The sequence below is a fragment of the Fukomys damarensis genome, unplaced genomic scaffold (genome assembly GCF_012274545.1).
Source record: "Fukomys damarensis isolate Sample0158 unplaced genomic scaffold, DMR_v1.0_HiC HiC_scaffold_25, whole genome shotgun sequence".
Classification (NCBI taxonomy): domain Eukaryota; kingdom Metazoa; phylum Chordata; class Mammalia; order Rodentia; family Bathyergidae; genus Fukomys; species Fukomys damarensis.
In genome coordinates, this window is record NW_022900937.1 from 11,671,497 (window position 1) to 11,694,957 (window position 23,461).

The 23,461-nt window shown below is 38.2% G+C and overlaps 1 protein-coding gene across 3 annotated transcripts in view; it reads right to left on the minus strand.

Annotated features, from left to right (window-relative positions):
* Sltm (SAFB like transcription modulator) overlaps positions 1-23,364 on the minus strand; it is a 44,535-nt gene extending 21,171 nt beyond the window's left edge. For all 3 annotated transcript variants that reach the window (XM_033756000.1, XM_010641256.1, XM_010641255.1), the window contains exons 1-5: positions 23,311-23,364; positions 22,770-22,857; positions 9,975-10,039; positions 7,127-7,324; positions 6,248-6,295 (exon numbers count right to left, since the gene is read on the minus strand). In XM_033756000.1, coding sequence (XP_033611891.1) covers positions 6,248-6,295; positions 7,127-7,324; positions 9,975-10,039; positions 22,770-22,857; positions 23,311-23,349 — 438 coding nt within the window. In that variant the 5' untranslated portion in view covers positions 23,350-23,364. The remainder of the gene's footprint in view (positions 1-6,247; positions 6,296-7,126; positions 7,325-9,974; positions 10,040-22,769; positions 22,858-23,310) is intronic.
* Positions 23,365-23,461: the final 97 nt, after the last annotated feature.

Below are 23,461 nucleotides of genomic sequence, written 5' to 3' on the forward strand. Positions count from 1 at the left end.
ATTAAGCACAAGCCACAAGCTGAGAAAGAAGTCTGTAACAAATAAATCATTAATCAGTAACAATGTAAATCCCACTATTATGTAAGTGTATTATATTACATGCTAGAAATTTCTTAATAAATAGCTATACTTGAAATTTTAATCACACTTCCAATCTGCCACATTTGCAAAGGAAGGAACACATTTCTTTAGGTGGAATGGTAGGCAGTGGCAGTCAGGGAAGGGTGAGTTATACTTAAATTCTTTATTTTTTCCTCAGTACCAGGAATCAAACTCAGGACCTTGAGCTTGCCAGGCAGACACAGGACCACTAAGCTACATTCCTGGCCCTAGTTATACTTAAAATGCTGAACATCTCTTTTCCTTTCAAACTATTAGTTTACTATTTATCTTGAAAGGTTAAATAAATGGAGACACTTAGCTCACATACAAGCAGAATTTTAAATGCAGTTTGCCTCTCCCTTAATTTATCTGCAATGCTAACAACATCCTACATCAATATAGACTAGGTTCAAAAAAATAATGCCCGAATGATCTACTATTTAAGAGAATAAAACTTTAGGAGCTGGGGATTTAGCTCAGTGGTTCTGCTGCCTGCCTCACAAGTACAAGGGCCCGAGTTTGATCCCTGGTACACACACACACACAAAAAGAAAGAAATGTTATTTGTAGTAGCTACAGTAGGTTACACTTTGTCTTCATTCAAAAATTTTTAGATATTTATGTTAACATGTCTTTTGAAGAATTTACTAAGTTTCTCCACATAGTGATTACATTACCCTTATTACATAACCTTAAATGCCCACAGTAAAAGGGCCTGACCCAGCCTCTACGTAATGAAACCCATTACAATGGTGGCGAAGCATGACAACAAGCAGGTTAGTAGGAAAGATGAATCACATTACAGAAGTGCATATTCATGTTATTATACAGTCTGTGCAGTCAGTAAGCACAGCACTACTGAAGTTTAATCTACGGTCCTGCGTGCACCCCAAATTCCTTGTAACAGGAAAACAAACCAAGAAATAAAAGACAATGAGAAAGCTTTTCTGCATAAATTATATATATGCACAGCTATGCCATCTATTTGAAAATAATTCATTGAAAACACACTCCTTTAAATTATCAAATTTTGCTTTTACCCATGAAAATATCTAGGTACTCATGTTGTTTCGCTCTCTAGTAGGGACCTACAACCTATAGTCAAAGGCTAAAAGATAATACAAAGCTCCTCTTCTACTCTCATTTCATCCCAGGAGCAGTAGTGACTACTCAGAGAAAAAGTCAAGCCTGGGACTTCATCTTCCATCTAACCATATGTTCACTACATACCCATTTACCACCGTTCTCTAGGCTGAGCCTGTGATACAGGAATATGTTGACACTAAGAAAGATCTCCTTTCCCTTGATGTGTAATATAAACACAATATTCAGGCAGACTAAATTAATCTATAAAATAACCCTAAGCCAGTAACTGCCTTCTATCTGGCAATATGCTGAACAATGGGAGAAACACAAAACATGTCGCATATAATAAGCACTCAATAAATATTTGTTGAGACGAATTCACTCAACAAATGTAGTATAAGGCACTGGTGTTTCTGAAGGCTTAAACTCAGCACTGTGTCAGTACAAAAGAACTCAGAAAACATTTACTCTTGGGGTTATTCAGAAGATAGAATACCAGAAGATGCATCGCAGGGCCTAGGTACTTACCCTGTCTTTATCAGAGACAGTTTTATTTTCTGGCAGTGGTGGTGAACCTATGGCAGATGTTACTTTTCTTTTAAGAAAAAAGATGTTAATGTAGGAGCTGTTTTTTCTAAAATAAAACCTCTGTATTCAAATTAATTGCAGTGTGGGCACTCTGCAATAAGGAAGTGGGCTTTGGCTTACAGTTCGGGTACTGTTTTAAAAGGTTCACCATCCCTGCTGTATGGCATGTCATCCATGTACACAAATTTAACTGATTAAAATAGAGATGGTAAGTGACTTAAAATATATCAAGGGTTAAAAAGTTCTCTGTGATCAGTATAGCACTCCACAGGATAGAGGAAGTCAGAAAGCTTTATGGAGGACACAGACAAATATGCCCTGGAAAGTACGTACAGCTCAGCCAGGTGTGGTGGCACACACCTGTAATCCCAGCACACGGGAGACTGAGCAGAGCATCACCACAGGTTCAACACCAATCGGGGCTACATAGTGGTGAGTTCAAGGCCAGCCTGACCTTCAGGTTAATGAAACATCAGGGACAAAGATATAGAGAAAAAGGACTCTACATGATGTGATCATTTAAGTCAAGAGATTCTTGAAAACCAAAGGAATTTTTAAAGAATTAAAGCACAAGAAAACAGCAACATTTTAAGAGAAAAAAATGTTCAGAAAATACAAGTTAATGGATATCTTCAAACGTGTAAAACAGTACATATAACCACTAGTTGTACATGTTCTGTGTTGCAGGATCTGAGATTAATCTTTATACCAATCTAACAAGGTATTACTCATAGTTTTGATTTAGAAAATTAGAAACTAAGAAAACCTGGCCAGTTCACATATTATAATTCAACTAACAGCAGCAGAATCTGAGTCAAATTTTATACACTGCCTAGCAGCAAATGCCTGAAGAATAAATAATCACTTTTGAAAAAGGTGACTAATACAGTGATGGCAGGAAAGTAAGTGGGTCAAGGAAACTTTTCTGGATATCACATCACAAAGTTTTGACTATGGAACCAGGTAAATATTTTAAATATTTATAAAAATAGGACAGAATTGATTTTACTTTGAAATAATTATAAATATACAAGTTAAAAATTAAAATTTTAAAGCAATATTTAAGTACTAAAAATAAACGAGCAAGTCAACCTAAATACTGGTAATGTAATCACAGAGAGCAAAACTAATCTAAATGAGCAATGAGGACGTAGCTCAGTGGTAAAGCACTTGGCTGAAACTCTGTACTTACTAATTAAAATACTTAATAATAAAAACACTTGTTTGTTCATTTATTCATCCTGGAGGGGCAAACCATTATGACAAATACTCCTGAAGGGAAAAAAAGCCCCACATCATCTTCAGTAGTCACACTGGCAAGAGACCATGAGTTGTGTATGCACACTGTGAGAGAAAGGGAATCATTAACTTGGAAGAACCCACTTCAATCAAAAACTGATGGATTTTTTTTATAGACAATCTCACTATGTAGTTCAGGGCACCCTTGAACTCACTATGTAGCCCTGGCTGGCCTCGAACTAGCAACAATCCTCCTGCCTCAGCCTCTGAAGTACTGCATGCCTGGCTAAAAATTGATTTTATCTTCAAAGTGACAAAGCAAAAAACCTCCAATCCATTCTCTGGCCCTGTATATTGATTGAAAAGGCCTAGAAACAATGAGCTCAGTAGCAATAATCACCACTGCCACCCAAGTTGCTGTCCTGAAATACCACTTATCATTAAAAGGAAGAAGGGGCTAATATATTAGGCTTGGAACGGGACTCTGGAACATCTTCACATACCAGAAATCAAGGAATTAATCAGACTACAAAAACCATATTCAAAGGATTCAAGATTCAACCTAAAGAGCCAGTCATTAGCTAAACTCAGGACAATTTGAGCATTACTAAGAATAGCAATGAGGGCCGGGATGTAGCTCAATGGTTCCGCTGCCTGCCTCACAAGCACAAGGTCCTAAATTCAATCCCCAGTACAAAAAAAAAAGAGAATAGCAATGAACAATAATTTAAATGAACACAAGGCATACAATAAAGGTATCCAATCCATGCTTTCAAAGTGAAACTAGGAGGGAAAAAAAATTAAAAAACTCAATGATCACTCTTTGAAGCGCTAGTGAACCAACTTGAAAATTTGGCATTAAAGAAGAGAGTCACACATATATTCTCACTTTCCTTTGTGGTTTGTTTTGTTTTGAGATGAGTTTTATTACACAGTCCAAACTCACAATCTTCCTGCCTCAGCCTCACTAGAGCTGGGATTATAGGCATGTGCCACCTGGCTTGACTTTCGTTCATAAATGTGACTACTAGTAGGTAACCAAAGAGATGAGGAGGCAGTGTCGCTTATGGAAATAGTCCAGCTAATGAGAAAGAAGTAGTGGTATGAGAGTATCACCCCTTGGCCCCCAACACAGCATGGATCATAAACGCATCCTCATAACACACCAGGTATTGTGTATAACCAAACGAAAGAACACAACAATGCCCAGGAAGTAGATGTGTGGAGTTCAGCCGAGTCTGATGGTGAGCCTGTGGATCTTGTAGTAAGCAGAGGAATGTGTTGAAAGACACAACAGGAATGTGATTGGTGGGCATTGGGAAACTGTACCAGATGCCTGCTTTCAGAAATGTTTACTGGAACACAGCCATGCCCATTCACACACGCACTGTCAATGGCCGCTTGTACACTATGGTGGCAGAGCTGAGTAGCTGCGACAAAGACCAAACGGCTCACAAAGGCTGAAGCACTTACTATCAGGCCTTTTAAGAAAACCTTTGCCAACCTCTGCTCTATAGGATGAATAATTAAATTTTACAACAAATAAAACAGAGGATAAATAAACTGGAGAAGAAAATGTATACATTAAAAATAACCAGCTGGGGGCCGGCAATTTAGCTCAGCGGTTCAATGGCCTGCCTTGCAAGCGCAAGGACCGGAGTTCAATCCCCGGTACCAAAAAAACCCCCAGCTGGGAGCACGTCTGTAATCCCAGCACTTGGGAGGCTAAAGCAAAAGGATCCACATGAGTTCAAGGCCAGTCTGAATTATAGTACGATGGGAGGGGGGGCACCACAGGTAACTTAACATTTAAATACTAACTATACATCTAATGATATTAACATTTTATATTACCAATAATAATGTTGTCCAGGGATGTGGCTCAGTGGTGCCACACCTGCCTGACAAGCACAAGGTCCTGAGTTCGATTACCAGTACAAAAGAAAACACAAAAAAACACAGTAATATTGTAGAAAAAAATATATATACACACAAAAAAACTTGAGGGCAGGGTGGGGTGGGGTGAGTTTTGTCTCAGTGGTTCTGCCACTGAGCTTCAATTCAACTTTTTTGCAAATCAGTAATTCAGAGAAGTACTCTTCCCAAGTTGAACTCTTCCTTACCAATGACAACAAGAATCAATGTACTCAGGGACAGGCAGGGTGACAGACCTACAGAATGTCACAGTCCTAATATTTTCCCACCTGAATATCTGAAATGATCAGAAACATTTCTTCCAGAAGTAGCACTTTCCACTGCCATGAACAGAAGGGAAAGCTTCACTAGCATCCCAGGCAAGAGAGAGACAAAGAGGGGAAGGCCAGAGGCGGCCAACAAGGCAGTCCATAGGCACAAGCATGAGCCCTTCTGCTCTCCTAGCAGACACTACAACTGAGAAAAGCAACAGGTCCAGTCATATAGCATTTAAAGAGGGTACATGAACAAGGAGTTCTTGAGAACAGAAGAAGAAAAAAAAATTGAAAAAGACAAAGAACAATTTTTAAAGCTACAAATTCTGGTAATTCCAGAACTTGCCAGGCTAAAGCAGGAGGACTGCCATGAGTTTTGAGGCCATCCTGGGTTACAGAAGGAGACCTTGTCTCCAACAACAACAACAACAACAACATCACAAGTTTTGAGTTTTAAGTGTCTGTTTACAACATCTGTAAATCATGTTTTAAAACATTCACTATTAATATCACACATACCAAATAAAACTTTATCAAAATAGCCAATCACTTTATTCTAAACTCAGCCTAGAAATGTTAAAATTAACAGTAGCTTAAATAAAACTTTGAATCACTCCTAAGGCTGAGGCAGGAGGACCACCCAAACTCTGAGACCCTGTCTCAAAAAATAAAATAAAAATTAAAAAAATAAAGAACCAAAGCAAATAAAGCTTTGAAAAGGATATTGCTATCTTAAAATTATCTACATTATACAGTACCAAGATATCAAGCCAATTATAACATCTTAAAAGACTGCTGGTTTACAAGAAGGATCAATGTTTAATTCTGAAAATGAGAGGAAGCTCCTAACTCCCAATTACCTTTCTGGCAACAGACACTTCAGCTGCCAATAGTTTAAGTATTTGCATATACCATAAAAGTAACTCAGTGTTGAACTTAAGGCACTTCTATGAAATCACAATCATGAAGTCAAAGTAAGATTCCTTTTCTAAGTGATCCCTTCCACCCACAACATCAAACTTGAAGGACTAAATGCAACTTACTTGGGCTGTTAGAAAGGTATCATCTTCACCTTCTTGAGCTTCAATGTCCTAAGTAAAAGGGTATACAATAGCTTTGCTTTACAAAATATCTGGGAAAATGAGAATGCTTTTATGCTTATACCTGATTATCATCTGCCTCATATTTTGATTGTGTGGGTATACTCAAATCAATTCTCAGGAATTCACACTATATTTTTTAGGCCAATATAAAAAATTAGTCACACTGCTACAGAATTAGAAAAATCTAGAGCCCCTAAAATGTTAGGCTAGGTAGAAGGAAAGTGTATTAAGTACAAGTTCCAACAACACTGACTTCCCTAATCCTCTTTGTTAAGATGGGTTCACATATTTCAAAGCAGAACAAATAGTTTAAAGAGATTTGAATAACTGCTTTAAAATTAATTTCTCACCCTTGATAATAAACTAAGAAATGAAGATTAACGTGGCTTTCTATGTTTTCTAAAATAGCGGGGAGAGGGGCCTACCACCAAATAATGCTGGCAAGATCAGAGTGAAATTGGTATAAATTCACAGCATGGTGGGGGGAACCTAAATTTACAAAACTACAGCAATGGCCATTAGACACATAGAAAGCAATCTAATAAATTATGATACATATAACATGTGGATTATGACATCATTATGATATGTGAAAGTAGAATACAGAATAGCAACTTATGGTATAACTACTATATAAATATACATACATGAAATAAGCAAAACAAAAGGTCATCTTAGGTGGTAGAGTTCTGAATAATTTATAAGCAACTTTTAAATTTTTAAAGAATTCTGTGACTTCCAAATTGAGCTAAAAAAATACTTTTTATAATTTAAAGCTTAATTTATTTTTGTCATGTTTTAACAAAACTGGCTAAAGACCTGACTTTCGATGTCCTCTTTTTCTACATCTTCTACTGCTTCTGCCTCTATTAATTCATGAGCTTTCTTGTTCTCTTCAGCAGAAAGTAACTCCTTGGAATGCGCATTTTCTTCTTCATTTTCACCAAATTCTTCAGAATCCTTTATTTCGTCACTTTCATCTTGTTCATGTGCCTCTTGATTCTCCAATTCACCGTCCTTTTAATGGTAAGAAAATTTGGTACAACTAGAGGCAAAATAGTGTAGGCTATCCACCAAATGTTTTTGGTAACTTACATCTCTAAATGTATCAAATTTGATATTTTGATATACCCAAAATTAAAATTAAGTCATTTACCTTACATATGAGTCTGACACCAATATCCAATGAGTCTCAACTCTCAATTCTCTCAAAATGAAATGCATGCTAATTGATCTATTAGAGATAAACTCTTAAGTTCCAGTCATTTAATATTTTCTAAGCCAATATTCACCACTATCTATTTTAGGAGCTCTCCAGAAGATATAATCCCAAACAATTTGATTTCTCTAGGTACCAGAGCTGGAATTAACTATAAAGTCCATAGAAGTCTTATATGTCAAAACATAAAATTTACTTCTAATTAATAAGGAATTCCCAATAGCTGCATCAATGCTCTTGAGAAAAATATACAAAAAATAATTTAAATGCATGTGTTTTGTCTGTCACTGTGTCAAAATGTGAACGAGGTAGGGAAGCACCACTTGAAATGAGCTCTGAGAAGGAAGGTCTGTGCGCCCTTCTAAGTCTGTGAACATGATACTTCAATGCACACACACACAGCGATCTGCTTAAATTTCCTCTTTCGCTGACTGTAGAGAAAGACTGAAAACCAATGAACATTCCTTCACTATTCCCACAGAAAACCCAGGTCCTAGCAGTTTTAAGAAAAGGTTTCTGGATGAGAAAGGTCGAAGTACAGGGACAGGACTATTAACCATTGAAGCTGCATTCTGCAAGAGAGGCAGGCAAAGAGGAGGGAAGAGGCTCTTCGGATGTGACAAACGAGAAGACCACAGTACTCAGGTCTGACTGGGGACGTGGGAGGTGACAGTGAGAGTAGCAGTGAGAGTATGGTGTGAGAAAGGCGCAAAAAAGATCAAGGAAAAGCACAGAGAGAACTTCACCTATTCTCAGCTGCCAACTGTAGCCAGTCTCCTCATTTATCTGCAGAAATAATTTTTATGCTATTCAAATATTTAGACAGTAGGTGATGTTTACCTATCATTATTGCAAAAATTCTAAAATTAGACAAAGAAAATAAATCCACTTACTTTCCATCAAATACATATGCTGACACTTCCACAATAAAAATAAACTGAAGATATATTCAAATAACATCTTTAAAAAATTCTTTTGCTCTTTGCTCTCCTAAGCATTATGAAGACTCGTTTAATAATAATGCAAAAGCACCCTTTGTAGCACATATGCAAGACAGTAACATTCTCTGGATAGATGTTAAGTCTCCTTGTAACATTTAAAAAGACTAACATGAAGTGAAAAAATCAAAGATATTTGAAAATTGATTTTTACAAAGTCACAATGTTTTTCCAATGTACAGATAAATTTTGCTTAATCATACACTTACTAGAAAAGACAACTGTACAGAATAAAATGGAGGAACATACCTAATGCAAGACAGACTACAGGATAACCAGAGTACCAAAATGGAAGAGTCCTTAAAAGCTAATAATCAAAAGCCAATTACAGGCATAAAATCATTAATTTTAATGGATCTCTTGGCAAATCTTTCCTAAAATTATCTGCTTTCAAGGTTAGTTCCTCAGCTAAATCTTTCTCTCCATGCCTGGCCCCAAAGTTAAAGGTGCACAGCAAGAGCACTGGGGTGTGGCATGTTCGGAGCAGGGAAGGAAGCAAGAGGTGGGTGGAGGGAGGGACATGCACTGACTTCCTGGAGGAGCACACAAGCACCCAGAGACATATGACAGTACAGACCAAGTGTGCACAGAGAGCAATATATGAGGGTAAAATGCACATAATTTGTGAGGAACAATCTTCCTTAAGTAATACCCGCAACTGCCATAATATTTAAGACATAATAGAGAGTAAATTTCATTAAAACAAGAACCAATTATAATTAAAATTAACTTATTTGTATCTATAGTACATAAAACTGCAACAGCCCCAATTTACATACTTTATTCTTCTGGCTGGTCATTTTTTATTTGCTTCCTTCTCAACCAAAAAAATAGCTGGCAACAGCTATCTTTTTTGATTTTATGATACAGGGTCTCGTTGTGTAATCCAGGATAGTTCTGAACTCACTTTATTGCCCAGACTGGCCTCACACTTGCAGCAATCCTCCTGCCTCAGCCTCCCAAAAGCTGGGATTATATGACTGAACTATCATGCCTGGAGCAAAACTTAGCTATTTTTAAAGAGAAGAACTTTGATCTTTAACCAAATAACAAGAGTAACTTATTTCCATATTTTAAAAAGTCTTACATTGATCTGAGTCCTATACATTATGCACAAAAGTTAAGCGCAATGAGCAGATTAAAAAATTATCAATATCCTTCAGGATATCACCTTGTCCAATAACTAACATATCAACTGTCTGTAGCTGTTCCCCTGGCCCTTGTGTCTCAGATTTTAAAGGCCTTGACAGATTATTTTTAGCTTTAGCTTTATGTTTCATTTTACTAAAGAACTCGTTTATTATATTTCTCAGTAATGAAAAGTTAATGAGGTTGACAGTTCTCTAAGTCTCTAGCATTTAACCTACATATTTCAAAGTATTCAAATTAAAAAATTATTAGTGCAAAATCATAGGCTCAAACATCTTAACCTGAGTAATTAACACTTTACCTTGACAAAAGCATCATCTTCCACAGAAGCATCTCCACTCAACTCATCCGCTTCTTGTTTTTTACCTGCAAAAAAAGGAAAATGGGCTAACAACCAATATTTAAATACCTTAAGAGCAAAAAGGCATTCTATGTTTACAGACATAGCACTCTTCACTCCCAAATCATCTGACAAAGTTAATGCCAGCTGCTTGTAAACCGCCTAGCCATGACTACACAAACAAATGGCACAACTTTATAAACAAGGCCATGCTGTCTCATATGACAATCAGCCTACACATGAACCCACCACCTCGAATGAATGACTTCACGTAATGATACTTCTGTCTCTATGTCACTCCAGTTCTGTCTGCAGTGTTCTCAGAAACAGCAGCACCTTTCAAAGGAACTCCCCTAAGCACCCTTGGAGCCAGATCCCTGCCAGCAAAACCAGGGTCACTCCCCCTCCCATCTTCCTGCAGTCCTCCCAACAAGCTTCCTCAGCTCCTCTGCCCTCAGGCCATCACTGGTCACACCTGGCCCTCCAGTGTGGAAAAGCTGGTCACTTAACATAATGATACATTTAACTGATTAAAGGAAGTTGAAATTACTACAGAATTTGCTCACACTCTACCTTTTCTGAGCCTGTACTTTAATTCCACCTTTCTGTCTCTCTCTAAAAAAAAGGGGAAAAAAAACCTTTGTTAAAATCTTCCAGTCTAGACTTTTCATCTTGGAAATTCTGCAAATCAGTGTAACCTTAAAAATACTATTCACATTTTAAAGTTTTCCCCAAAGCCAATGCTTTTTAAAAAGCACATGTCTTTAATCTAACATACCAAACCCTATTTAAAAATTTGCAACGTGGTGTGGGGATGTTTGTGTAATGTGGCTTGGTAGTGAAGTTTGCCCGCATGTACAAGGCTGTGGGTTTCAAGTCTGGCAACGTGAAAAACAAAAGCAACAAAAACCCTTGTAAATGTACCAGAAGTGCTGTCAAAGGGGGGGTGGGTGCGCCAGGGATTTAGCAAGGTCCCAAGTTTGATGCCAGGTACAAAACAAAAACAAGAACATAGCTGCTGGAAAACTACTTGAAACTTTTTAAAAGGACTTTTTCATTTTTTTTTTGAAACATGAATGAATGTTCTTTCCCGTGGCTAATGAACTAACAAAGTTTCTACCTGGGCCCCACCTTCAGTGACCCCCTAGGGCAGAGGGTTTAGCCACTGGGGTAAATGTTTTTTAAAAAGCTAAGGGATGTCCTCCTTTCCCTAGCTCCCTCCCAGGTGCTCTTTCACCTACCCCAGTTCACAGCCCTTCCCAGCCAAGAGTGATAAAAAAGAAATAAGACACCACTGGTGCTTCCAGGCATGTGAAAAACAAGACTGGGAGAGAGTTTCCTTTTACTCAAGCTGCACCTGATAGCTTGTGAGGATGATGAAAAATGAAGTGTAGAGCTGCATGTGGCACGAATTTCCTAATTAGAATGTTGGGTGTTTACATTTTAGGGAAAATATAGATGTTTAAGTGCACCATGCCCTACTTTTACAATTATTGTCATTCTCTTTATCAAATTCAATGTGCAGATGAGAATTTTTGTACAACAAACAAAATGTGATTATTTTTCCTTGAAGTCTGAAACAGGAAACTTGGTGTGAGGAGGAGGAGGAAGAGGAGGGGCAGGGACAGGCGCACAGGGAGGGAGGGAGAGGGATGGTGCCTTTGCCAATAAAGTGCACTGAATGAAAGAAAAAAAGCTCATTAAATTTTGCTACCACATTACAGAAGAGTTCAACACTTCTAAAACATTAAACATGCTATCTTTTGGAAGAAATACTTTTTATTAAAAAACAGCTTGAGCACTTCTGTCAACATGCCACTAGACAAGAGCAGTTTTGCGGAGAACTTCAGATCATTCACAAATGTTAAAATTCACTACTTATAATTAAGAATGCATTTTTTAAAGACATAACTAATTTCATCAGCCCATCATACATAGGGCAGGTTATCACAATTTTTAAAAAGAGAAAATAAGGCCAAGAGGCTTTAAATAGTGGGTTCCAAGCTACCAAATCTCACTGTTAAGAACTGGAGGGATGTTGTGGCCCTAACCTGCTGGGGCTCTCTGGACAAAAAGCTGTCTGCAACTCACTTTCCTGACTGGGCAGTGTGTCCCTCTCACATCTGCTACTTGTAAAGCTCCTGCATCTCAGATGTGCATGCACCGAAAGTACAGGGAAATCCTTGTGTATATGAAAAACACACTGTATTTATGCAGGAAATTTTGTCCTGTATACATACATGAAGACAATATTCCATGAAACTGACATAAACAAAGTATGTTCACATCTGCATGACCTATCTAAATGAGATCTATATCTGATATAAATGAGGATTGTATCCTGGGCTTCCCTATATGGTATCCATCTGTAAGTAAGACTTTACCTGCACTAATTTCCAGTGTTTCCTACCCCTCATTAAAAAAATGTTTAAATATTGATATATTTACATTTTAAAAAGGCCAGGGATTTAGTTAGGTGGTGCTGCCATCTGCCTGGCAAGCACAAGGTCCTGGGTTCAATCCCTGGTACCAAAAAACAAAAACAAAAAAAAAACACTTGGAAACCTGGACCTCTTAATTCCACTTCTGAATTCTATGCACTACATTTTAGGACCACTTAAAAGGCACTGTTTCTCTCAGGAGTGGTTAACTGAAGCAGTTCGAGATACCATCTTTGCAATGACAGCCCTCGCTAACAGCCAACTGCAGGCACTATGCACACTCCATGGTGAATTTCCCTCACATCACTGTACTTACAGGGAAAACACTACAACTCAGCAACAAAAACTACCAGTGGTAACTAATGCTTAAGTGGCTTCTAGGGCCCAGGCACTAGGAACACTTTACATACATTAATGTATTTATTCTATCCTCATAACTACTCTGGAACAATTACCATTTCACAAAAGAGAAAACCAAAGCTAAATTGTTTATCAAGATCACAAACGTAGTAAATTTAAACCCATGCCTTTTTCATTCCTGGAAACAATTAGATCTTAGAGGAGCTCAATGTATCAGGTGCTTACACATTATCCCTTCTGCTATAAACACAGGTTCAAAAGCCACATCTACAAAATTTAAAGCCACAGAACTCCAAAGAGATTCAGTAACTTGCCAAGATACATAGGCAACAAGAGGCAGAAGAAGAAAAGGCTGAAAGGTGTACTCCACTGTTCCATATTGTTTCTAAAGGTCCTATAATGCAAAACCACTATCATCGTTATTGGTTCAGTCCACAAGGACAAGATTTCCAAACATTACAGTTCTGAACCTGGATTAATAACCTGATAGGCACACAATGTTTAAGAAAACTCAAATTTGGTCACTTGCACACCTATAATCCCAGCCACTTGGGAGGCTGAGGCAGCAGGATCACATTAGAGGCCAGACTGGGCGGGCAACTTAGTAAGACTCTGTCTACTTCACAAACGAAAAGGGCTGGGGATGTAGCTCAGCCATACACTGTCCCTGGGTTGCATGGCCACAACTGAAAAAATGAAAATTAAAAAAAGAAGCCAGGTGTAGTAGTGCACACCTATGATCCCAGCACATGGGGCTGAGGCAATGTTGCCTTGAGTTCAAGGCCAGCCTGAAGTACATACAGAGAGACCTTGTTTTAAAAAAAGGAAAAGGAAAGCCGGGCGTGGTAGCACACACCTGTAATCCCAGCACTCGGGAGGCTGAGGCAGGAGGATCGATGGGAGTTCGAGACCAGCCTCAGCTACGTAGTGAGTTCCAAGTCAGTCTCAACTATGTAGTGAGACCCTGTCTTAAAAAACCAAAAAAGAAGGAAAAGGAAAAAGGAACACCCAACTCTATAATTTTATACCTTTCTTCAGTTGTTTTCTAATATATAACTGCGCTTGTTTTACACAAATGAATTAGAAATAGTAGTTTTTTAAATTCCTTTATGAAAGAGTATCATTCTTCTCACACAAATGTATTTTCATTTTTAAATGCTAAAAGCTATCGTGGTGGTGTATGCCTATGATCCCAGCACTTGGGAGGCTGAGACAGGAAGATCACCTTGAATTCCAGGACAGCCTGGGATGCATAATGAATATAAGGCCAGTCTCCAAAAAAAAAAAAAAGTAATATAGAAATCAAACTAACATCATGTGCAACTCCATCCTGTTAGGAGCAATGTACACGTCTAGCTTTAATGATGCCACAACTACACCTACAGCTCTTTAACTTTTGTGATGTCACAGGTTGAATGGTAACAGAGAAAAATCAAATTGTCCTGAAATTCCAACAAGCAACAATACCTTTGGCTTGTTTTTGTACATTTAGTAACCCTTTCTATCTCTGTTTAAGCCTGTGCTATTAAAAGTCCTGTAGCCAATTTAACGAGTTTCACCTCTTCTGTCCTTCAAGGAATCTGGGATTTGCCACAGAAGGGTGACCTGGCCCAAAGAAAGGTAGCATGACCAGGATGCAGGAAATAACTGGAAATTTAATGTAGATAAAAGAGTAACTTCAATGCTGAGAAACAAATCCATAAAATAAACTAGGTAGTAAAGAGAGTTTGAAAACAACAGAAAAGAAAGGAAAGCTCACCTAACCTATCACATCTTAAAACTACCAAGTAGCTAGTCTGAAATTACAAAAAATTCAATAAAATATTCTTTGCATGATTGTAGGGTCTAAAGTAAAATGGCAAAGTATATAACAAAGTGGACAATGCTAGAAACACCTGCTACCTTATGAAAATAACTTAAATAGGGCCACAAATTCTTAGCCTCTTGGGACCAAAAACGTCTCAGTACTTAAAATGCGCAGATTTCAGAAGACTAAGACAGTATAGACACCATTTACTAAGTCAAACCTCCCAGCAGCTTCTAGAACAGTACCACAGAAGTAATCATAAATCCAGCCTAGAAACAGCCTCAATTTTGCCAACAAATTTAAGAAAAAACTTTGTTTTCAGAACTTTTTGTATTTCAGAAGTATGAGTAAGTTTTGCAACATAAGCTGGATTTCCCCTACAAGGCAAACTGGTCATTTTCTCTCTTTTTTTTTGTACTGGGGATCAAATTCTGGACCTTGCACTTACAAGGCAAGGCAGTGGAACCACTGAGCTAAATCCCCAGTCCTGGATCCTTTTTTTTTTTTCCAAATTGAAAAATACTGGAAAATAAATAAATAAAATTTGATAAAGTGATTTATAAAAGTAATTTTGCCAAAATACTTTATGGCCAAATACCTTTACCCCTTAAATATCCACATATGCTATGAAGTATTTTTTTAAAAACAGCGTAATAGGGCTGGGGATTTAGCTCAGTGGTTCCAGTGCCTGCTGCCCAAGTGCAAGGACCCAAGTTCTATGCTGGGTACCAAAAAGAAAAAGTCTTAAATGTATCATCTCAAGATAGCCAGAATAAACATTTCTGGCATGCACATATACAAGATCTTTGAAAGATAGTAAAAACAACTGGGTTCCTATTCAGTTAACCTTTATATCCATTAAAAAAAAAAAAAAAGTCCTGCTTAAACGCTCAGCATGCCTGCATGAATCAAAGTATCCTGGAAGTTCTTGGAAAACTGCAAAACATGTAACTCACTGGAAACTAACTAGTGGAAATGAATGAAAATGAGGTGTTTAAGCTAGTCTACAGGTAAGTAGGCCTTTACCCCAGGTATATGGGAGTCACTGGGAAGCACCTAGAAAAGACAGCTGCCAATGCCCCCAAGAGAGCAATGTAAACCAAATCTCTGAGAAGTAGCAATCTAGGGTCCATATTTGTTTTTCTTTTTGGCACCAGGGATCCAACTTGGGACCTTGTGCTTGTGCCACTGAGCTAAATCCTCAGCCCCTATGGGACCGTATTTCTAAAAGTTCCAGGGTGTACTGCAGTGCAGATTACCTTCTAGAATGACTGAATGTGTCTAAGGATGCTAAATGAGAGAAAAAGAAAAAGGTTATTCTTTTCAAATTCATAGACAGAGGAGAAACTCTCAAAGGTATGAATTCTGTGTACCTTTTAAGAAAATCCCACGTGGCTCAACATGGCCCAGGGTCCTTCCTTTGTTGTTCTGGTTGTCCTTGAACCGTGGACTCAAGTAATTTTCCTGCCTCATTCTCCCCAGTGGCTAGGACTACAGGCCTGTACCAACTCACCTAGTTTGTTTCCTTACTGTTGAATTTTGAGTGTTCTTTGTAGCCTTGTGCCCATAAATGGTTTGTCAAGATTCCCCAAAAAAGAAAGAAAACCCCATGTGTATGGTGCACACCTGTGCCTTAGCTGTTGAAGGAAGTTCTTGAAGCATGATCTCCTGTGAGCACCTGCACAGACCTACAACATGCATGAGGCCAACTCTGTGTCCCCTAGGACAAACTCAAAATGGGTTATAAGCTGTTTCCAATATTTTGGTATTTTTCTGGATTATCCAATTTTTAAAATAAACACATTTCACCTTTATAATCCAAAAAACATTACTGACGGTTATAATACAAATTTCTATTCCTGGGAAGCATGGCTGTCACATAATACTTCACACACTGCAGATATGGATACTTAATTTCTGGAATTGCACAACACAGAAGCCCTTTTATTCCACTAAATTGGAAAAAGAGTTGGTTCGATATAACAACAAATCCTAAAAATATATAAAAGCCAGGCTTGGCGGCACACTGCTGTAATTCCAGCACTCAGGAGGCTGAGGTAGGAGGATGGCCAAGAGTTTGAGGCCAGCCCGGGGTATAGAGCGAGTTCAATGCCAGGCTAGACTACCACAGCAAGACCCAGTCTCAAAGAAGAGAGAACAGGGGATGTAGCTCAATGGCACCACTCCAGCCTCGCAAGCACAAGGTCTTGAGTTCGATCTCTAGTACTGAGGGAGGAAAAAAAAAAAACAGTATAGAAAAATAACCAAATCTGAGCCATTGTTTGGCCTCTACATTAAATTTTTTTTTTCTCATGCACCAGGGATTTGGTTCAGTAGTTCTGCTGCCTGCCTCGCAAGGGCCCAACTTCGATCCCTGGTACCAAAAATAAATAAATAAAATTTTTTTCATGCCACAAACTAGTAACAACTTTTTCTGTTCTGTAGCTCCTGCTCAAAACACTTCATTTTTGCAGGGGTTCATAAAAAAAGTAATAAAGTCTTAAAGTCTTTGGACTGTAAAACATCACCTAGTAGATGACTGAGGTGGAAGAAGCACAGGTCTGACAGCACTGTACTAAGGAAATTAACTCTTTCTTTCCTCACCAGGCTCCTTGGCTCACAACCTTATTTGCTATAATAAAACAGCCGAGGGCCAGAGATTTAGCTCAGTGGTTCCACCGCCTGCCTTGCAAGCATAAGGTCCTGAGTTCAATCCCCGGTACCACAAATAAATAAAACAGCTGAAAGAAGTACAACAGTGTTCTGGTGACAGACACAATGATTTTAATGAGCAATAAACGAGTTGGCTCTGAAACGAAGACGACGTTCTGAGGCTGCACAATACTCCAGCAAAGGTTAGCAAGCTAATACAGAGACCACCTGGTAAGGAATCAAAGGATGACTTCATGATCTGTGCACCCTAAAAGTTCACTTTATACCTCGGTACACATGGAGAACTCTAGCATGCCTACGAGAAGCAAATTAAAACAAGAGACTGGAAGACTGACTATTAATCCTTGATGTACTATATGTGCTTCCTACAAATACGCAATTAAAGTAGACAACAAAAGAACATTTTTGAAAAGCAATTAAGAAAACCAACAAACTGGCTTTCAGTATTCATTCAACAAATATTTTCTGAGCACATTTTTTTTTTTTTTTTTGCTCGCTTATGCCATGCTTCTGGCTAACCATTACAACAGCGGAGGTCAGTAAAAAATTATGACCTGGCCTTCATAAAGTTTGCAGCTACCAGGTACCCAGGAAATATCCATGACTATTCTAAGCCCAAATGAAAGTGTCCTCAATACTACAGTTTTGATCACTGTGCCTCAAAAGCTAAGCATATCGCAGCTGTTTTCTGAGGTGTGTGCCACCACTTCTGGCTGAATATACTAGTTTTAAAAAATGGAGAATGAAGCCAGAAGTAGTGGGACAAGCCTGTAAGCCTAGCACTTGGGAGGCTGAGGGAGGAAGACTACTGCGAATTCGAGGTCAGCCTGGGCTACAGAGTAAAACCCTGTCTCAAAAAAGTAACAGAAAGCTAGAATAAGGGCACTGTGAAACTGTACTACAAGAAATGTCCGTTATGCAGCTGCTCAGTTAAGTATACTGTCCTATTTGACTGACACATGATTTGAAAAGATTTATACAAATACATTGTGGTATTTTCCTTGAAAAAAATTATACATCAGATACTTATTTACACCTGCAACTTCAAATTACACTTTTTTCTATAGAGAAAAGCTAGATTTTTTTCTGTTTGCTTATTTGTGTTTGTGTGTTTCTTTTTCGGTACCAGAGGTTGAACTTAGGCAGGCACAGTGCCACTGAGCCAAATCCCTGGCTTTTGTTTGCTTTTGTTTTGAGACAAGGTCTTGCTATGTAGCCCAGGCTGGCTTCGAACTTACAGTGATCCTCCTTGCCTCAGCCTCTCGAATGCAGGCTTGTTTTTTAAATAGCATCTTATACCTTTTTAAAACTTGCATTTATTGCAAATTAGTTTCAATATCAGTGAATACTACACTATGAATACAATTCTGAACATTGTACTAATAAGCCACACAACTTTTACTGAAGATTAGAGATGACTTTAGAGATAGAAAATCTAGATAAACCATTATAGATGTGAAATCTACAATGTCAAGCTGATGAGTGAGTTCTACCTGTTTAACTACTTTCTTTAAACACGCCCAACTAATGACAGTAGGGCCAGGGCTCAGTGGTGCCACCACCTACCTCAGAAGTGCAAAGCCCCGAGTTCGATCCCCGATCTCCCATACCAAAAAGAAAAAAAATAATGACGGTAAATCTCAGTGGGTAAAGCTTTCATTTAGGTTACTTTCATTAAAAAGTTCCTGGCAAAGAGGCTGTGGAAAGACTCAGAAGGGAAAACTAATCCGAGGTACAAACTGCTTGCTTACACTAACTATATGCAAAAGGATTTTATAAGTGTTGTTATAAATACCAGAGCACACTATAATGTAACAACACTTATTACAAGCTGTGCCTCTAACTGCATTTTTAAACAGTCTACAACCTACTTCAGCATAGATTCTTTCGCCCATAATCAATTACTCTTTCTTCTTCTGGGTACTGGCGATAAACGAAGGGCCTTGCCCTTGCACTTTTTAAAAAAGAAATAGCCTGTATTTATCTTCTCAGAGAACAGGCTCAGTGTCTCACAGGCTCAGTGTCTCACCTAAGAAATTTACCAGACCTATAAAGTTTCTCTCTCGCTTTTTTTACATCTTTTATTTGCTGCCTTAGAAATACGAATTATTACTATTTCCGCCAAGCTGTTACATATTTTACCTACCCAATGTCCAAGCCTGCTCCCACCCTCTTCTTCACTCCTTTCCCCCTGCTCATTTGGACACTGAGGGCCTAGGAGCTTTCCTGCTTCTTATTTATCTATTTTAGGTAACATTTCTCTTCTGGCTCTTGGGTATATATAATTGTTAAATTTCAGAACTAAAAAAGCCTTACAGATAAAGTACTAAAATTTCAAAATTTTTTAAAAGAAGGGAAACAAGTCAATTGAAGAAAATATTTCCTGATCAAAGAGAAATTATTTAAGGTAAATATACAAAATAGGATTTGTCCAAAATGCTGAGTGTCGTGGCAGACACCTGTAATCCCAGCACTGGGGAGGCTGAGGCAGGAGGATCATCTCCAGGCAAGCCTAAACTACAAGACCCTGTCTAATAAATAAATAAATACCTTAATGTAGTAATTTAGCAACAAGGGTGAAAATTTACCAGGCATGGTGGCACACGCCTATAAGCCCAGCACTCAAGAGGCTGAGGTAGGATTGCTGCAAGTTCAAGGCCAGCCCAAACTACAGTGAGACCCTGTATCAAATAAATAAATAAATAAATAAATAAGCAAGCAAGCTACCATATTGTTTCTGAAACTTAGAAAATGGTAAATTCATTCTCTAGTTCTATACAGAATAAAGTGACATGTGAGTCTATATAACTTTTCAACACCATAATTCCAAACAAATCGATTTAAGAAAAATAAATCTTAAAATATGTAAATATTCATACAGATATATGAACACAGTCTGCATAACCAAACATTTAGTATCCTCAATAGCTGAAAATGACATTGTAAAAAAAAAAAAAAAAAAAATCTGAAGAAGCTGGTATCTTCAGGAGCTCTGTGGTAGAGCAACTGCCTTGAATGTGGAAGACCCTGGGTTCAACTTGGATTCAAACACCTGTAAGGCAAAATAAATCAGTAATAATCTTACCCATAGGGGTATCAATTGTAAATTAATTCAAACAAGATTCTGAGCTGCAGATGTGCATTAAGTTCTTCGTAACTCATGATTTTCAGAACAATGAATTCAAGGAATCTAGAGCTACAATGAAGAACATGGAGTCCTCAATAGCTTGCTACAGACAAATAAATGCTACCACTTCTAGCTAAAGACTAAGTCACTGTAATATCAAAGTTATGAAATAAAACTTGAGTATTTTCATAATTCATATAAAGGAAAAATTACACTGATAAAATGTTATTCTTCAAAAATTATCACAAGAGGACAGTAGATTTAGCTCAGTGGTGCCTCCGCCTGCCTCATAAGTGGAAAGACCCGAGTTCGATTGCTGATACCAAAAAAAAAAAAAAAAAAAAAAAAAAAAAAAATCACATGAATATAAAAAATTCCTTTAATTTTTATATTGCTGAAATTATTTATTTTCTTCTTTTTAAAGCCCTTGTGAAATTTTTTTTGGGGGGGGTACCAGGGATCAAACTCTGGTCCTTACACTTCCAAGGCAGGCAGCAGCACCACTGAGCTAAACCCCAGTCCTGGCCTCAAACTCTTAATCCTCCTGCCTCAGCCTTGCCAGAGCAAAGATTATAGACCTGTGCCACAATGCCCAGCTCTGAAATTATTTCTAAGGGTTAGATAAAAGAAGTTTCTAATCAAAACTGAAAAAGGGATGTAAAAAGAGATTAAAGTGAGAACTGAATAAAGTAAATAAATCTTATTGTAAATACTACCATCATTAACAGTCAACTCCAATAACTTGGGACTATGATAACATACAGCATCTGTCTAAGTATCACAATGTGGGTCCAGGATTTAGCTCAGTGGTTCTGCCACCTGCCTTGCAAGTGCAAGGTCCAGGGTTCAATCCCAGGCACAAAAAAAAGTAGCACGATGTGCAAAACAAAAGCTATGAATCAAAAACACAAGAAACACAGTTTAGCACAGCACCTGCCCTGCAAATGCAAAGACCTGAGTTCGATTCCCAGTATCAAGGAAAAAAAAAAACATGGTATATTCCTGATATACTTATTTGCAAATTTTTTATGCTTCCCCATTTTGAAATACTTCTGGTTTGTCAGCAGAGGAATTTCTGGCATGAGGCTTTCTAAACACATGGAAATGTGTCTCAAGGCTCTATGAAAGTATCTCAAGATGAAAAATAGAGTTAAAGTTTTATTGTGTTACCACAAACTTTCAAAATCATTTCCTTACTCCTCTAAACTCCATCTTAATCTCTGCCAATCCCATCTCAAACAGGAAATGCTTCTTAGCTTTTTTCTGAATTTTCTCTGGCACCTACAAACTTTACTCAAAATAGTGAAGCAACCTGTTTCTGAGAGCCGTGCCACCTAAGGTCAAAATTGATCCCCTTCTTTTCGAGATCAACCATTTAGTTCTCACCCCAAACATTGGGTGGCTGTAATATCACTTGGATCCCATGAAGCATTAAAGATTTTAACAACACAAAATGCTGCAGATGGACTGGAGATTTAGCTCAGTGGTGCCGCCACCTGCCTTGAAAGCCCAAGTTCCCGTTTGATCCCTGTACCAAAAAAAAAAAGCTGCCGATGCTCAAGCTGCACATGGAAACTGCAGAAGCCATTAGGATCCACATACATCACACCCACCCTCTCTCTGCCACTGTCCTTTATGGGTGGAAGGGAGGAATTTCCAATTTTTCAAATACACACTTCATTTAGCACATTTTTCAAAATGCCTAAATTCCAATGTTCATTTAAAATCATGTAGCTACTTCCACATTCCAGAAACACATCTAGTCTAACTTAGTTATTAGATGTCCCTAGAGCTGCAAACTCAAAACTAATTAATTATGGATTTTCCCTAGCTTGATTAAACTGATGAGGTCCTTTTAAATTTCACAGAAAATTCTTAGAATATACTGTGACATAAATGCAAATCATGTTCACCAAGTCAAATGAAATACGAAACATAAAGGTTACAGAATTTCAATAAATTACAGAGAACAGCAAGGAGCCAAGGGAAAGATCTGGGAGGAATTCCATCAATACTCTGCCAATTGTGGGGCAAGGTAGACATGTATTAAACTGTATTTTTATTCTTCAAGGATTCACGCTATGAAAGATTACACAACTCGACTTTGTACTGTTTTCGGAAGCAATAAAGAATTGTTCTAGCTTTCTGGTCGGCTTCATCCCAATCTCAAGGGCTAGAAGTTACCCAGAGCCTGGCAAGAGTAACTTTTCTTCCTTGACCCAAGAAGGCAGAGCGCCAGAGGGAAACAGCAAAGAGTAGCACTACATACACAGGGCAAGTGGCACAAGAGCAGAGGCAAGTTATATAACCAAAATATATTTTAAAATACGTTCATAACTCGTAACAACCTTTGCCTTTGGTTGGTTTCTTGTTTGGAGTATCAGTTGAAACAGTTAATTCAATATTATCTGGATCGCCTCCTTCCTCTTCAATAGCCTACATTAGAAAGAGAAGTTAATATGCTACAAAATCTAGCTAAACTTATTTTATAAAAACGAAATGAAAAAAAATTAGCAAACCTCAAGCCTCGAGACATTAGAATTGCCAGTTATTTCATAAAGCGACTTCGGAAAGGAGTAATTAAACTACAGGAAAGAGTAAGAGAAACTCTCGGGGGGGAAGTCAGTAGATATCAAAATCACATAGAACTTTTGATTATACCGAGTGGATAATTAAATATCACACATCAGTGTATTGAACAGGAATCTAAATATACTATAGAGTTTTCCTAATTTCTACAGCGCAAACTTACTGCTCCACTACAATTCCAACGCTCACTCAAACCAGAAAGCTAATCAGGGATGAAAATGCAAATTATTACGCTTATGCAAAAACCAAATGCCCAGTGGAAAACAAAACCTCTCTCGCCCACCCATCAACTCCCATTACCAGCAGCCACCAGATGGGTAGGAAACGGTTGGGCACCATTAAACCGTAACTTCGCAGGAGTCACCCCAGCAACCATTCCCTCTGCGCCCGGAGACGCACGCGCTCACCATGGCCGGAGGCGGAGGCAGCGCCGCCAGCTCCGGCCGCCCAG